At 48.7% G+C, this 17,121-nt stretch overlaps 1 protein-coding gene across 2 annotated transcripts; it reads right to left on the reverse strand.

Annotated features, from left to right (window-relative positions):
- Positions 1–11,424: 11,424 nt before the first annotated feature.
- LOC142249237 (protein BTG1-like) lies at positions 11,425–13,514 on the reverse strand. Of its 2 annotated transcripts, XM_075320857.1 has the most exons (3): positions 13,390–13,514; positions 12,858–13,017; positions 11,425–12,086 (listed from the first exon to the last, which is right to left on the reverse strand). In XM_075320857.1, exons 2-3 carry the CDS (start codon positions 12,973–12,975, stop codon positions 11,743–11,745), a joined length of 462 nt encoding a protein of 153 aa, XP_075176972.1. In that variant the 5' UTR covers positions 12,976–13,017; positions 13,390–13,514; the 3' UTR covers positions 11,425–11,742. The 2 variants fall into 2 exon arrangements, with proteins under 2 accessions (XP_075176972.1, XP_075176971.1); XM_075320856.1 differs by having other exon boundaries at positions 12,858–13,513.
- Between the last annotated feature and the right edge of the window lie 3,607 nt (positions 13,515–17,121).

The following is a 17,121-nucleotide window of genomic DNA, read 5'->3' on the forward strand; positions in this document are numbered from 1 at the left end:
CGAGGTGTACACGAAAAGGGGAGATGGAGATGAAGGGATGAGGATGGGTGATGATGAGGATGATAGGACTTGTAGTAGCTGTCTCGTGACGCCACCTAAGGTGTGCAGTCAGAGATTAGCCACCGCTGCGGTCGCTGTCCTCTGGGGCGGATGGTGTTGCAGCTAGGATAGTTCAGCTTCCCGCAGGTGAAGCTAAACCCCATGGAGGATGATGGGGGTTGTAGTAGTGCCAATTGGCGCCGGAGCGCGGGGTGACGGTGACGGCAATGATGAGCTGACACAGTGGTTGCGGTTCAAGGTGTTTACTCACCTTGAAGGTGCCTGGAGGTGCCGGTCTTCACCGTGATGGGCCCCAGCCGATACCGGATCCTTCGAAGGTCAGTACCGGTGCAGTAGTCTGTAGGCCCTTCCCCCTTGCGCTTTTAGTGTTGGATCCCCATGGCCTGAAGCTACTTGGGGACCCTGGTTCTTGTAATTCAGCATCCATCTCGTGTGCAGGTGGCGCGGATCCGCTATGGGGCCTGACTGTAATCACGACTCCGGACCATATGTGCCACTGTGCTTCGGGATAATTGGTGGCCAGAGAGATGTGGAATCCCCTTGTCCAGCAGATTCTGGTGGTCCAACGTAGAGTATGTTCCACCCTAGGGCTCTGCACACTGCACAGCGCTGGTTCTGAGGGAGTAATGAAGCTCTCCCCTCAGCAACCGTTTTGTTCTCCTTTGTCCTACAGGAGCTACCGGTGATGAGCTTCTGTCCTGTCCCCTCCCGGAACTCGACTCCGTTCTCGTGTGTGTGGCTCCTTCTCCCCCTTGGTGGCTGCTCCTCCCCTCGGTCCCTGTCGCTAGTGGGTGGCTGCCCCAGTGTTTGGATATCAACCTTAATGCGGGCGTCACACGATACGATCTATCGTGCAATCGCACGAGCGATCGTACCCGCCCCTGTCATTTGTGCGTCACAGGCAATTAGTTGCCCGTGGCGCACAAAGTCGTTAAACCCCCATCACACGCACTTACCTGCTGAGCAACGTCGCTGTGGGCGGCGAACATCCACTTCCTGAAGGGGGTGGGACATTCGGCGTCACAGCGACATCAGACAGCGGCCGGCCAATAGAAGCGGAGGGGAGGAGATGAGCGGGACGTAAACATCCCGCCCACCTCCTTCCTTCCGCAAAGCCGGCGGGACGCAGGTAAGCTGTGTTCATTGTTCCCGGGGTGTCACATGGAGCGACGTGTGCTGCCCCGGGTACGATGAACAATCGGCGCAGAGAAGAAGAAACGATTTTTTGAAAATGAGTGACGTGTCAACGATCAACGATAAGGTGAGTATTTTTGCTTGTTCACCATCGCTCGTAGCTGTCACACGCTACAATATAGCAAACGATGACGGATGTGCGTCACTAACGACGTGACCCCGCCGACATATCGCACGATATATCATCTCATGTGACGCCCGCATAAGACCTGACCCTAGCCCAGTCCCCAGTGGGGAGGGCAACCTACTGTGTGTATTGAAATGAAATGGGTGTGATACCTGTACCAACCTCCTCCAGACCCAGGATAAGTACCGCACCTTAAGTGAGGTGCAGTACCCTGTGGCGACTGAAGCCTCTGGGGCACCAAAGAAAGATATGTGCATAAGGTGTGGATAAAAACAGCTATATAACATACTATTAGGGTAGTAATACTGTCTCCATATTGTGAAAATGGCAGACAGGAGGGTGGAAGCCTTTCTTATGACATCTCAACACAGATCCTCCCTTCAAGTATTTTTGTTATGCCCTTTTTAAAAAGTTGTTATAGTATCTGCCATTACTAGCTCTTGTGGTAGGGCATTCCACAGTCTGACTGCCCAGGGTTCAGATTTTCTATTATTATTATTAATTATTATTATTATAGAATATAGTTACATATTGTCTGTCTGGACCCGGATCCCATATGTAAAAGGAGCTGTGATGAAAAATGTTCCCTTCCATTCACTACCTATGGGACTGCTCCAGAAACTGTGCTCTAGACTCTCAAAAGTCATATAACCGGCCGACAAGCTTAGATATAGAAAACTGAAAGCCAATCAGCAGAGCACTCATTATTCTTTGCATTGGCTGTAGATATTTATTTTCACCACTAGATGGCAATCCTGAAACACAAAATAAGCCAAAGGCCCCATTCATTATTGCATTTGTGCCTGTTTTTGTCTAGTTTTTGTTGTCTTTTGCCTGTCTTTAAAGGGAACCTGTCACCAGATTTGTCCCCTATAAGCTGCAGCCATCACCAGTAGGCTCTTATATAGAGCATTCCAGAATACTGTATATAAGAGCCCAGGCCACTCTGCATAACATAAAAAAGATCTTTATAATACCTAGGGGGCGGTCCGGTCCGATGGGTGTCGCTGCTCTCTGTCCGGTGCCTCTTCTCTTCTTGCAATTGCCGTCCTCCTTCTCAGCCCCGTGCGCAGGCGCACTTTGAGCTGCCCGGTTGAGAACAGAGCAAAGTACAGTAATGCGCAGGCGCAAGTAAAGGTCACAGACGCCGCCCACGCATGCACACTACAATAACTTAATTTGCCCTCAGCAGGGTAGATCAAAGTGCGCATGCGCAGGAGCACAATGGAGACTTTTCTGTGCATGATGTAGGACACATCATCCACCTGGTGCTGGGCAGGATGATGGCGATCACAAGAAGAGAGGAGGCGCCGGACTGAGAGCAGCGAAACCCATCGGACCGGACCGGTCCCTAGGGGAGTATAATAAAGCTATTTTTTACATTATACAGATCAGCCTGGGCTCTTATACACACTATTCTGGAATCCTGTATATAAGATCTCACTGGTGGTGGCCACACCTTATAAGAAACAAACCTGGTGACAGGTTCCCTTTAATAAGAAATAAATGTGAAGTTGTACCCTATTATGTCTCTTCTCTCGTGGTTCTGCTCTTTGCATTGTTCCTGCTTGTCATTGTTCACACCCTGCCAAGGTTTTCCATGCGATCCATGAGGACCCAAATATGATGACCAAGGTGAGCTGACAACCAACTTTGTGGTTTGTGTGTGCGAATTTGAAGAATTTGGCTCTAAAGCATCAATGAATATTACAACACAAAAGAAGAGAATTAATCTGACCTAAAAGTAGAACATCAGTCTGAAATACCATGAAATGTGTGATGACCCACCAGCTGGCCACAATGGTCCCAATGCTGGATTGTCGGAAGAACAGTGGTCTGGCACCATTGCCACAAGAACAAAGACTAGTGCAAACGTATATGAGGGCAGTGGGAAGTAAAAAGGCACAATAGGGTCTTATCCGGTATGAGGGAACAAATGGTGACAGTAGGTGGTCACCTGCAAAAATTGTGTCACACACAGCAATAAATGTGTTTGGGATGTACAACTTCTGCAGACACGAGTGCACACTAAGGTACAGAGAAGAAGAATAAATCATGCTGGGTTATATAAAGAGGATCCAGGACACACCAATGGATACAATGCAGTTTAATTTAACGCATTTCGCAGCTGCCCAGCTTCTTCAGGTTCTTTTCATAAAGAAGCTAGACAGCTCCGACCACATTGTATCCATTGGTGTGTCCTGGATCCTCCTTGGCAAGGAGGACGGAGTGCACACTAAGGTACAGAGAAAAAGAATAAATCATGCTAGGTTATATAAAGAAGATCCAGGACACACCAATGGATACAATAAAGTTTTTATTTCAACGTGTTTCGCAGCTGCCCAGCTTCTTCAGGTTCTTATAATGAAGAAGCTGGACAGCTCCGACCACATTGTATCCATTGGTGTGTCCTGAATCCTCGGCAAGGAAGACAGCGATCACAAGAAGAGAGGAGGCACTGGATCAAGACCCGAGACGCCCATCAAACTGGACTGCCCCGTAACTGAGTATTATAAGGTCTTTTTTCTATTATACATAGCGACCTGCGGATACATATACAGCATTTTAGAATGCTGTAACAAAGGGATGAAAGATGCTGGCTCTAGTTTATATAGAGAAAACCTGGTGACAGGATCCCTTTAAGACTAAAGTTCTGGAATGTGGGAATCTGTGCCCATTCATCCAAAAAAACATTTGTGGGGTCAGGCACTGATATTAGATGAGTCTGGCTCATATTATGCGTTCCAGTTTATCCTGAAGGCATAGCTCCCAACTATTCCAGATTGAGCAGGACAGTCCAGATTTGGAGGAGCTGTCACGCTGTCCTGGGAAGTCAGAGCAATGTCCTACTGTTTGAACTGTTAGGCCTTGTGTACATATACCATAATTGCTGCATTTTATCTGCTACGTTTTTTGGTGTAAAAATTCTGCTACATTTACCTGTCCAAGCAAAGTGGATGTGATTTCATGAAAACTTCTTCCCATCTAAAGACCTCTTAAGGCCGCTTTTCACACTGCGATATCGGTACCGATATCGCTAGCGTGGGTACCCGCCCCCATCGGTTGTGCGACACGGGCCAATCGCTGCCCGTGTCGCACAACATCGCCCGGACCCGTCACATGGACTTACCTTCCCTGCGACTTCGCTGTGACCGGCGAACCGCCTCCTTTCTAAGGGGGCGGTTCGTTCAGCGTCACAGCGACATCACAGCAGCGTCACTGAACCGCCGCCCAATAGAAGCGGAGGGGCGGAGATGAGAGGGACGTAACATCCCGCCCACCTCCTTCCTTCCGCATAGCGGCTGGGAGGCAGGTAAGGAGAGCTTCCTCGTTCCTGCGGTGTCACACGGAGCGATGTGTGCTGCCGCAGGAACGAGGAACAACGTCGTTACTGCTGCAGTAACGATATTTGAGAATTGGCCCCCATGTTACCGATGAGCGATTTTTCACGTTTTTGCGACGATGCAGAATCGCTCATAGGTGTCACACGCAACGGCATCGCTAATGTGGCCGGATGTGCGTCACAAAATCCGTGACCCCAACGAGATCGCTTGAGCGATGTCGTAGCATGTAAAGCCCGTTTAGGGTCTGTGCCCACAATCAGTAACAGCAGCGTTTTGGAGGCAGCGTGTTTTTGCTGCATCCAATATGCTGCGTTGTACAGTACAAGCCCAGTGGATGCATTTATAGAAATCTCCAGCCCACTGTGCTTGTTTTCTCCGCAGTGTAAACTCACCTGCAGCGCAGCTTTCTGAGCCACAATAGGACAATCTATGCTGTGCAGACGCATGTGTTCTCTGCAGAAAGAATAGGGCTAAAGATTGCAGTGGCCCGAACTCTGATCATCAAACAGCAGAAAAACTATTAATATATATACAACATAATATGTAATATTCTCTTCAGCCCATGTACATATACCCTGCAGTGTGCAAAATAATCTCCGCCAAACTCCAATTTCAGCAAGCTACGACACCTGCACACACAGCCATTACCCCAAGAACGTCCTCCTCTAATGACCTGTATTACATTCTGCATACATATGTATCACATGGGGGACGCTGATGTATAATCCACTCACACAAAGTACAGTATGCAGCTTCATGAACCTGACAAGTGCTTGAAATCACAGTATCTCCGGTCTCTGCCTGTAGCCTTTTTAATGTTCAGTCCTTTTGTACCATTTGGAATGAAGGAAAGTAAATGGAAATAGGACTGTATTACACAGAGCCGAAAACAACAGAGGGGCCCAGGCCACAAATGAGGACGGACCTTGGTGTGCAATCTTGGTATTTGGCTTTATAATTTTATTCTAGGCTATGAATGAGATATAACTAGTGATGAGCGGGCACTACCATGCTCAGGTGCTCTGTACTCGTAACTAGTGATGAGCGGGCACTACCATGCTCGGGTGCTCGGTACTCGTAACTAGTGATGAGCAGGCACTACCATGCTCAGGTGCTCGGTACTCGTAACTAGTGATGAGCGGGCACTACCATGCTCGGGTGCTCAATACTCGTAACTAGTGATGAGCGGGCACTAACATGCTCAGGTGCTCGGTACTCGTAACTAGTGATGAGCGAGCACTACCATGCTCAGGTGCTCAATACTCGTAACTAGTGATGAGCGGGCACTAACATGCTCAGGTGCTCGGTACTCGTAACTAGTGATGAGCGGGCACTACCATGCTCAGGCGCTCAGTACTCGTAACTAGTCATGAGCGGGCACCACCATACCCGGGTGCTCAGTACTCGTAACTAGTGATGAGCGGGCACTACCATGCTCAGGCGCTCAGTACTCGTAACTAGTGATGAGCGGGCACCACCATACCCAGGTGCTTGGTACTTGTAACTAGTCATGAGCGGGCACCACCATACCCGGGTGCTCAGTACTCGTAACTAGTGATGAGCGGGCACTACCATGCTCAGATGCTCAGTACTCGTAACTAGTGATGAGCGAGCACTACCATGCTCAGGTGCTCAATACTCGTAACTAGTGATGAGCGGGCACTAACATGCTCAGGTGCTCGGTACTCGTAACTAGTGATGAGCGGGCACTACCATGCTCAGGCGCTCAGTACTCGTAACTAGTCATGAGCGGGCACCACCATACCCGGGTGCTCAGTACTCGTAACTAGTGATGAGCGGGCACTACCATGCTCAGGCGCTCAGTACTCGTAACTAGTCATGAGCGGGCACCACCATACCCGGGTGCTCAGTACTCGTAACTAGTGATGAGCGGGCACTACCATGCTCAGGCGCTCAGTACTCGTAACTAGTGATGAGCGGGCACCACCATACCCAGGTGCTTGGTACTCGTAACTAGTCATGAGCGGGCACCACCATACCCGGGTGCTCAGTACTCGTAACTAGTGATGAGCGGGCACTACCATGCTCAGGCGCTCAGTACTCGTAACTAGTGATGAGCGGGCACTACCATACCCAGGTGCTTGGTACTCGTAACTAGTCATGAGCGGGCACCACCATACCCGGGTGCTCAGTACTCGTAACTAGTGATGAGCGGGCACTACCATGCTCAGGCGCTCAGTACTCGTAACTAGTGATGAGCGGGCACCACCATACCCAGGTGCTTGGTACTCGTAATGGTTAGTGATGAGCAAGCACTTCCATGCTTGGTACTCGTAACTAGTGATGAGCGGGCACTACCATGCTCAAGTGCTCAGTACTCGTAACTAGTGATGAGCGGGCACTACCATGCTCGAGTGCTCGGTACTCTTATTAAGCAGACACTCAGAGCAGCTCAACTCGTATACTTCTTCTGGAAATATGCTCAAGTTCCCCATTGACGTCTCTTATACTCGGGTACTCAAGTCGCACCCGTCTGAGCATTAACTGCTAGTTACGAGTACCGAGCACCTGAGCATGGTAGTGCTCGCTCATCACTAGTTACGAGTACTGAGTATCCGAGCATGGTAGTGCCCGGTCATCACTAGTTACTAATACCGAGCACCCAAGCATGGTAGTGCCCACTCATCACTAGTTACAAGTACTGAGCACCCGAGCATGGTAGTGCTCACTCATCACTAGTTACGAGTACCGAGCACCTGAGCATGGTAGTGCTCGCTCATCACTAGTTACGAGTACTGAGCACCCGAGCATTGTAGTGCCCACTCATCACTAGTTACAAGTACTGAGCACCCGAGCATGGTAGTGCTCGCTCATCACTAGTTACGAGTACTGAGCACCCGAGCATGGTAGTGCCCACTCATCACTAGTTACAAGTACTGAGCACCCGAGCATGGTAGTGCTCACTCATCACTAGTTACCAGTACTGAGCATCCGAGCATGGTAGTGCTCGCTCATCACTAGTTACCAGTACTGAGCACCCGAGCATGGTAGTGCTCACTCATCACTAGTTACGAGTACTGAGCACCCGAGCATGGTAGTGCTCGCTCATCACTAGTTACGAGTACTGAGCACCCGAGCATGGTAGTGCTCGCTCATCACTAGTTACCAGTACTGAGCACCCGAGCATGGTAGTGCTCACTCATCACTAGTTACTAGTACTGAGCACCCGAGCATGGTAGTGCTCGCTCATTACTAGTTACCAGTACTGAGCACCCGAGCATGGTAGTGCTCACTCATCACTAGTTACGAGTACTGAGCACCCGAGCATGGTAGTGCTCGCTCATTACTAGTTACCAGTACTGAGCACACCGAGCATGGTAGTGCTCACTCATCACTAGTTACGAGTACTGAGCACCAGAGCATGGTAGTGCTCACTCATCACTAGTTACGAGTACTGAGCACCCGAGCATGGTAGTGCCCGCTCATCACTAGTTACCAGTACTGAGCACCCGAGCATGGTAGTGCTCGCTCATCACTAGTTACGAGTACTGAGCACCCGAGCATGGTAGTGCCCGCTCATCACTAGTTACCAGTACTGAGCACCCGAGCATGGTAGTGCCCGCTCATCACTAGTTACGAGTACTGAGCACCCGAGCATGGTAGTGCTCACTCATCACTAGTTACGAGTACTGAGCACCCGAGCATGGTAGTGCTCGCTCATCACTTGTTACGGGTACAGAGCACCCGAGCATGGTAGTGCCCGCTCATCACTAGTTACCAGTACTGAGCACCCGAGCATGGTAGTGCCCGCTCATCACTAGTTACGAGTACTGAGCACCCGAGCATGGTAGTGCTCGCTCATCACTAGTTACGAGTACTGAGCACCCGAGCATGGTAGTGCTCGCTCATCACTTGTTACGAGTACAGAGCACCCGAGCATGGTAGTGCTCGCTCATCACTTGTTACGGGTACAGAGCACCCGAGCATGGTAGTGCTCGCTCATCACTTGTTACGGGTACAGAGCACCCGAGCATGGTAGTGCCCGCTCATCACTAGTTATAATATGTATTGTTATTTGTATAGGCAGCAGGAAAGCGTCAGGTGCATCTAATATTTTGCACCTTGTAGTCGTGATTTGTAGCCCCATGAATCCATTCCACCAGTCCAATACTGAACTCCTTATCCTCCAAGCACATTTTGTGATTAAAGTAAAATACAGATGTAATTATAGTTTGCGTTTTCACCCAGTCTTTTTCTGCTTTTTTGCTAAAAAATAAAAAACAAAGGGTTTTTGCCCCGGGATCAAGTAGTTCTGTATATATTATATTTATATTAAATCATCCTTTATAGAATAGTGTGTTAAAGTGAAAGATTTTTAGTTATAATTTAGTTCTTACAATGAAAGTTATTCAAACTTCTCCTTCAGAGAAGAATAGGACTTGAACCCTAGTACCATCTATTGGAAGTAACAATCCTAAAAGATAATATTGACCCTGGAACGAGCCTTGTTACATGACTAAGGCTCCTTTCACATTGCGTTTTTCTCTACGTCCACAGGTCCCGTCGGGGCATCCGTCCGGACCGCCCCTCCCCCACTCTGCCAAGCGTGTTCCAGACGCATGCGCCCGACAGAGCTATTCACTGCTATGGAGCGCACTGCGTTAGCGTGTGCTCTGTTTTGTGCCATTTTGTGCTCATATACGTTTCTGCAGATGGACACCCGAACGTAGGTGGACTACGTTCGGGTGTCCATCTGCAGAAACGTATATGTGCACAAAATGGCACAAAACAGAGCACACGCTAACGCAGTGCGCTCCATAGCAGTGAATGGCCCTGCCGGGCGCATGCGTCTGGAACACGCTTGGCAGAGTGGGGGAGGGGCGGTTCGGACGGATGCTCCGACGGGACCTGTGAACGGAAGGTAAAACGCAATGTGAAAGGGGCCTTAGGATAAAAGACAAACCAGAATCTCAATTTGCAGTGTTTCAGGTGTGTTGCCCCTCATCAGTGCAAAGCATGAGATCTCATTTGGGTTGTATGAGAGGCTTCAGACTGGAATCTATGGGATATAAGTCTCCTGTCACTCTCCAGAAGGAGAAACATTAACCCTTAGATCCCTGTGTTATCTGTGTAATGGAGTGCAGATCCTTCAAAGAACGGACCACCCATTTTTCTAAGCAAAAAAAAAAAAATTAGGATCCCGAACAAAGGACCCCTCCTTAACTCAATATTCTCTAAAAGTGTGTACGTTGTTTAGAAGGGCAATTTGTACATTTCTGTCTCTAAAGAAAGAACACAAGTTGGCTGGGCATAGCTATGACATTTTGGCTGACAGATATTAGTTTTATTGCTTTAAGGTTGAAAGAAGACACACATCCAACAACGTGCAACCTATAACCTCATGTATTGATTCAGAGGAAGGAAAAACCCCATGATGTAGATGCTAATAGCATAAAATTAGGGGAAAATGTTCCTCTTATCTCCACATACGGCAATCAGACTAGTTCCCTGGATCACAGAATTCAGTACCCATAACCTACAATAAGGAATCCAGGCCTCCTTGAACTTTTTATTGAACCAACCCTTACAACATGATGTGGCAGAGAGTTCCATACTCTCACTGCTCTTACAGTAAAGAATCTGCATCTGTGATTATGACCAAACCTTCTTTCCACTAGACGTAGTTGATGCCCCCTTTTCTCCATCGCAGCCCTAGGTGTAAAAAGATCATTATACAGATCTGTGTACTGTCCTCTCATATATTTATACATTTGTATAAAATTTCCCCTACGCCTTCATTTTTTCCAAAACTGAATAACCCCAAGTTTAATAACCAGTCTTGGTATTACAGTCCACCAATTCCCTTAAAAACCTTGGTTGCTCTTCTCTAGTTCAGCTATATTCCTCTTATACACCGGAGACCAAAACTGTACACAGTATTCAAAGTGTGGACGCACTAGTGACTTGTATAGGGGTAAAGCTATGATCTCATCATGAGCATCTATACCGCTTTTAATGCATCCCATTATTTTATTAGCCTTGGCAGCAGCTGCCTGACACTGGTCACTAAATGAGGTTCACCAGTATACGCAATATCATGGCAACAGTGAGTGGCAATCTATCCACTGAGTTTTGCTAGTGAAGAAAACAGGCATGAGATGAATCCCTCCTTCTGCTACATCCTATAATGCATCTGGGCATAAAGCCTGAACAATACTGAAGGTTATAAGAAATGCGGGTCTCTCAAACAAAGGAAAAATAAGCAATTTTCCCTTTTTGATGCTGGAGAGACAACAGGACACTTCCCAGGTGATGTGTAAGGAGACTTGCTACAATGTGTAAGGAGACTTGCTACAATGTGTAAGCAGACTTGATACAATGTGTATGGAGAGTTGCTACAATGTGTAAGCAGACTTGATACAATGTGTATGGAGAGTTGCTACGATGTGTAAGGAGACTTGATACAATGTGTAAGGAGACTTGATACAATGTGTACACAGACTTGCTACAATGTGTAAGCAGACTTGATACAATGTGTATGGAGAGTTGCTACGATGTGTAAGGAGACTTGATACAATGTGTAAGGAGACTTGATACAATGTGTAAGGAGACTTGATACAATGTTTAAGGAGACTTGCTCAGATCTGGATTTGAGCACCATCTGTAGTCACAGCAATGTGTCTTTAATAAGATGATGTTAATGTGTTAACTTCCCTGAGGATAATAAAAGAAACAATAATAAAACATATTTTTTTTTATTAAAAAGAGTCAAGGGTAATGCCAAAATATAAATTCTCTCTTGACTCAATATTTCATTTACAATATACAATTCCACCTGGGGAGGAAAAAAAAATAATAATAATAAGCGCCTTTTACACCAAATTACGTTTCTATGCTCACCTTTAACACAAAGAAAGGAGAGGCCTGGCAGTACTACTATTTTAGCTCTAAGTGCCGAGGATGGGGCAGTTCAATTTCATCTAATTTTATGAAGACAAGAGTGAATGGGGAAACATACATCATCGTACAATTAAAATGTTCTTTTTAACTGTATATTTAACTAGAAACTGTCATCATGCTGTAATTTTTGGAGGGGCTGTGCCGTCCCATCCGAAGTGCATCTTTGCAGCTAGAGTGGGTTTCTATGGGCTTGCCCACTGCTGGTGATCCATCATATAACACACAGATAGATCCATCTTCTCCAATACGATAGGAAACTTCAAATGGGTCGACCCACATTGTGAGCTCACTGGGAAGATACTGGAACAGTCTCTGATGGCTGAGGCCAATATGTCCAGCCGCACGACCTATCAAGGGGTCCATTTTGTGGTTGATTCTTAAACAGCGATACCCTGATCCTTTGCATGGAATCTGCGGAAACCAGTGATGTTTATAATGATCTGTTGGAGACAAAGAGGAGAAAGTAGGAGTGGGGAGGTGTAGGAGGAGAAACAAGAGAGGGTTGGAATTGAAAGGGGGTGGGAGAAGGAAAAAAAAAACCCACAACATTAGCAACTATTCATCACAATATAACTATTCAATCCTCAGACTCATTCTAAAATATATTGCCGAATATTCATTCACACGATCGAGATTAGTTCCATATGAACCCTTTCGCACAAAGCCAAGAGCGATCTGAATTTCTACAGGCCCCTTGGCAGCTCTGACCAATTGTTTTGGTTGCTATAAACTGCAATGTTTTGTGTGCCGCGATCCATTCATCTATATCTATCTGTATCAGCCCAATCAATATGGATCAGCGGATAGTTTTCATAACAGGAACACGGCAAAAGTCCAGTGCCAAAGAGACAATAAAGAGGATCTGGTTGGAAAGTAGGTCAACACCACAATGTGGCTCTATGCAATTAGATACAAAATACAACTGACTTATTTACAAATACAGCTATTTGTTTACAAAATACAGCTACTTGTTTATAAAATACCACTGACATATACAAAATACAACTCATTTTACTATTTTCAATGAATCACAAAACTCCATCCGGTATATTGATGACATTTCATTATTACAATTAGGTTTAAGCCTCACAAAGACATACACAAAACGTAATCAAGTGTTGATAAAATCAGAAAGGATTTACTTGGGAGTTTTTGGCATATATTAACCATTACAAATAACATTGCCATCTGCTTGGCTCCGGCCCCCTTACCTTTCATGGATTCTTGCAAGGACTGGCAGAACTGTTGCAGTTGATTCTCCTCTATGAGCCCGCTTTGTTTGAGGAGCTTGGTGATGAAAGCAGCAGCTGTTGAGATTTCAGTCTTCATTGTGCCCTTTTAGATTCCTGGTCCAGACTTAACACAAGGATCCTATGAAGACCATACAATAAGTTTATTCTATTCCTAGGATTTCTGACCGAACAGATCATAGGATGGGAAAATGCGGAACATTCGATCAGTTTAGTAAATATTTGTAGCAATAGTTCTTGGGATTTTGCTTTAGATCCAGAGTCACTGAGTCCTACAGACCCTTAAAATGTTTCCCAGTGGTCTGTTTGGGGTAATAATGAGTGGGGTGAGTCTGGCCACAGCTGGATCCCTGTTTTCCAGGAAGAGTAGAGGGCGGTCCTATACTGTTGATGATGTGTGGAGGTGGTCAGGTTACAAAGTGATTCAATTGTTTTTGTTATTGTTCTTCCCCTTCCTTCCCTCCCATAAAGACCTTCACTTTTGGCTCCTTGCCTTATCGTAGACGCCGGATTAGGCAGCTTTTCCTTCACGTTCGAGCTTTTCTAAATCCGTCGGGACGACTAGACAACCAGAGGCAGCTCATCACAGTCTGCACTGTACAGCGAAGGGTAAACAACAGGGGCGTGGCCACGGAGATGGCACGCCCCCGTGACGTCACAATGGAATCGAATCAGCACGTCCGCACAGGTTTGTTACATGTATAAATAAACAAACGAAACGTTGTGACACGTCACGGGCGAGGAATCTGCCTGGCAACAAGTGGGAGTGGGTGGCTGTGGCCGGGGAGGGGGAGTCTGCTTAGCAACAGGTGGAAAGTAGGGTGAAACGAAGCAGCAACTTCCTTTGTAACTTCTACCAATGAGACCTAAACTGTAGCAGGCTCATGCCCAGCACCCCTCCATGTGCCCCTCCTGATGACACTGTGCATCCAGCAGCTGCCAAGTAGTCAGCAACAAATGGTTAATTCTGTGTGGAAGAAAAAACAAAGTTTGCAGAATAGAAAATAAATCAAATAGAATTTATATCAAAATCAACAGCATCATGGCGGCAGAGACCATCACTAATCAGGTCTGGTGTCATCCGCAGTACAGAAGGGAACATGTGGGAAAGATGAATGGTACATCAGGGAAAGCTGGGAAATCAGTAAAGGACTGGAGATCAGGAAAGCTGGGTGACGGCCATGGACCTGGGAAAGACAGCGTCAGCAGTGGACTCGGGAAAGCTGGGAATGCGGCATCAGGGAAGAACTGGAGATCAGGAAAGCTGGGTGACGGCCATGGACCTGGGAAAGACAGTGTCAGCAGAGGACTCGGGAAAGCTGGGAATGCGGCATCAGGGAAGGACTGGAGATCAGGAAAGCTGGGTGACGGCCATGGACCTGGGAAAGACAGTGTCAGCAGTGGACTCGGGAAAGCTGGGAATGCGGCATCAGTGAAGGACTGGAGATCAGGAAAGCTGGGTGACGGCCATGGACCTGGGAAAGACAGCGTCAGCAGAGGACTCGGGAAAGCTGGGAATGTGGCATCAGTGAAGGACTGGAGATCAGGAAAGCTGGGTGACGGCTATGGACCTGGGAAAGACAGTGTCAGCAGAGGACTCGGGAAAGCTGGGAATGTGACATCAGGGAAGGACTGGAGATCAGGAAAGCTGGGTGATGGCCATGGACCTGGGAAAGACAGTGTCAGCAGAGGACTCGGGAAAGCTGGGAATGTGGCATCAGGGAAGGACTGGAGATCAGGAAAGCTGGGTGACGGCCATGGACCTGGGAAAGACAGTGTCAGCAGTGGACTCGGGAAAGCTGGGAATGTGACATCAGGGAAGGACTGGAGATCAGGAAAGCTGAGTGATGGCCATGGACCTGGGAAAGACAGTGTCAGCAGTGGACTCGGGAAAGCTGGGAATGTGGCATCAGTGAAGGACTGGAGATCAGGAAAGCTGGGTGACGGCCATGGACCTGGGAAAGACAGCGTCAGCGGAGGACTCGGGAAAGCTGGGAATGCGGCATCAGTGAAGGACTAGAGATCAGGAAAGCTGGGTGACAGCCATGGACCTGGGAAAGACAGCGTCAGCAGAGGACTCGGGAAAGCTGGGAATGCGGCATCAGTGAAGGACTGGAGATCAGGAAAGCTGGGTGACGGCTATGGACCTGGGAAAGACAGCGTCAGCAGAGGACTCGGGAAAGCTGGGAATGCGGCATCAGTGAAGGACTGGAGATCAGGAAAGCTGAGTGATGGCCATGGACCTGGGAAAGACAGCGTCAGCAGAGGACTCGGGAAAGCTGGGAATGCGGCATCAGGGAAGGACTGGAGATCAGGAAAGCTGGGTGACAGCCATGGACCTGGGAAAGACAGCGTCAGCAGACGACTCGGGAAAGCTGGGAATGCGGCATCAGTGAAGGACTGGAGATCAGGAAAGCTGGGTGACAGCCATGGACCTGGGAAAGACAGCGTCAGCAGAGGACTCGGGAAAGCTGGGAATGCGGCATCAGTGAAGGACTGGAGATCAGGAAAGCTGGGTGACAGCCATGGACCTGGGAAAGACAGCGTCAGCAGAGGACTCGGGAAAGCTGGGAATGCGGCATCAGTGAAGGACTGGAGATCAGGAAAGCTGGGTGACGGCCATGGACCTGGGAAAGACAGCGTCAGCAGAGGACTCGGGAAAGCTGGGAATGTGGCATCAGTGAAGGACTGGAGATCAGGAAAGCTGGGTGACAGCCATGGACCTGGGAAAGACAGTGTCAGCAGAGGACTCGGGAAAGCTGGGAATGTGACATCAGGGAAGGACTGGAGATCAGGAAAGCTGGGTGATGGCCATGGACCTGGGAAAGACAGTGTCAGCAGAGGACTCGGGAAAGCTGGGAATGTGGCATCAGGGAAGGACTGGAGATCAGGAAAGCTGGGTGACGGCCATGGACCTGGGAAAGACAGTGTCAGCAGTGGACTCGGGAAAGCTGGGAATGTGACATCAGGGAAGGACTGGAGATCAGGAAAGCTGGGTGATGGCCATGGACCTGGGAAAGACAGTGTCAGCAGTGGACTCGGGAAAGCTGGGAATGTGGCATCAGTGAAGGACTGGAGATCAGGAAAGCTGGGTGACGGCCATGGACCTGGGAAAGACAGCGTCAGCGGAGGACTCGGGAAAGCTGGGAATGCGGCATCAGTGAAGGACTAGAGATCAGGAAAGCTGGGTGACAGCCATGGACCTGGGAAAGACAGCGTCAGCAGAGGACTCGGGAAAGCTGGGAATGCGGCATCAGTGAAGGACTGGAGATCAGGAAAGCTGGGTGACGGCTATGGACCTGGGAAAGACAGCGTCAGCAGAGGACTCGGGAAAGCTGGGAATGCGGCATCAGTGAAGGACTGGAGATCAGGAAAGCTGAGTGATGGCCATGGACCTGGGAAAGACAGCGTCAGCAGAGGACTCGGGAAAGCTGGGAATGCGGCATCAGGGAAGGACTGGAGATCAGGAAAGCTGGGTGACAGCCATGGACCTGGGAAAGACAGCGTCAGCAGACGACTCGGGAAAGCTGGGAATGCGGCATCAGTGAAGGACTGGAGATCAGGAAAGCTGGGTGACAGCCATGGACCTGGGAAAGACAGCGTCAGCAGAGGACTCGGGAAAGCTGGGAATGCGGCATCAGTGAAGGACTGGAGATCAGGAAAGCTGGGTGACAGCCATGGACCTGGGAAAGACAGCGTCAGCAGAGGACTCGGGAAAGCTGGGAATGCGGCATCAGTGAAGGACTGGAGATCAGGAAAGCTGGGTGACAGCCATGGACCTGGGAAAGACAGCGTCAGCAGAGGACTCGGGAAAGCTGGGAATGCGGCATCAGGGAAGGACTGGAGATCAGGAAAGCTGGGTGACAGCCATGGACCTGGGAAAGACAGCGTCAGCAGACGACTCGGGAAAGCTGGGAATGCGGCATCAGGGAAGGACTGGAGATCAGGAAAGCTGGGTGATGGCCATGGACCTGGGAAAGACAGTGTCAGCTGTGGACTCGGGAAAGCTGGGAATGTGGCATCAGGGAAGGACTGGAGATCAGGAAAGCTGGGTGACGGCCATGGACCTGGGAAAGACAGCGTCGGCAGAGGACTCAGGAAAGCTGGGAATGTGGCATCAGTGAAGGACTGGAGATCAGGAAAGCTGGGTGAAAGCCATGGACCTGGGAAAGACAGCGTCAGCAGAGGACTCGGGAAAGCTGGGAATGCGGCATCAGTGAAGGAC

This window comes from Anomaloglossus baeobatrachus, chromosome 8 (assembly GCF_048569485.1).
Source record: "Anomaloglossus baeobatrachus isolate aAnoBae1 chromosome 8, aAnoBae1.hap1, whole genome shotgun sequence".
NCBI classification, from domain to species: Eukaryota; Metazoa; Chordata; class Amphibia; order Anura; family Aromobatidae; genus Anomaloglossus; species Anomaloglossus baeobatrachus.

Coding starts and splice junctions, on each gene's coding strand:
- LOC142249237 (XM_075320857.1), bottom strand. CDS start 12,975: ATGAAGACTGAAATCTCAACAGCTGCTGCTTTCATCACCAAGCTCCTC. Junction 12,087..12,857: donor CTTGCAAGAATCCATGAAAG/GTAAGGGGGCCG, acceptor TGTCTCCAACAG/ATCATTATAAACATCACTGG.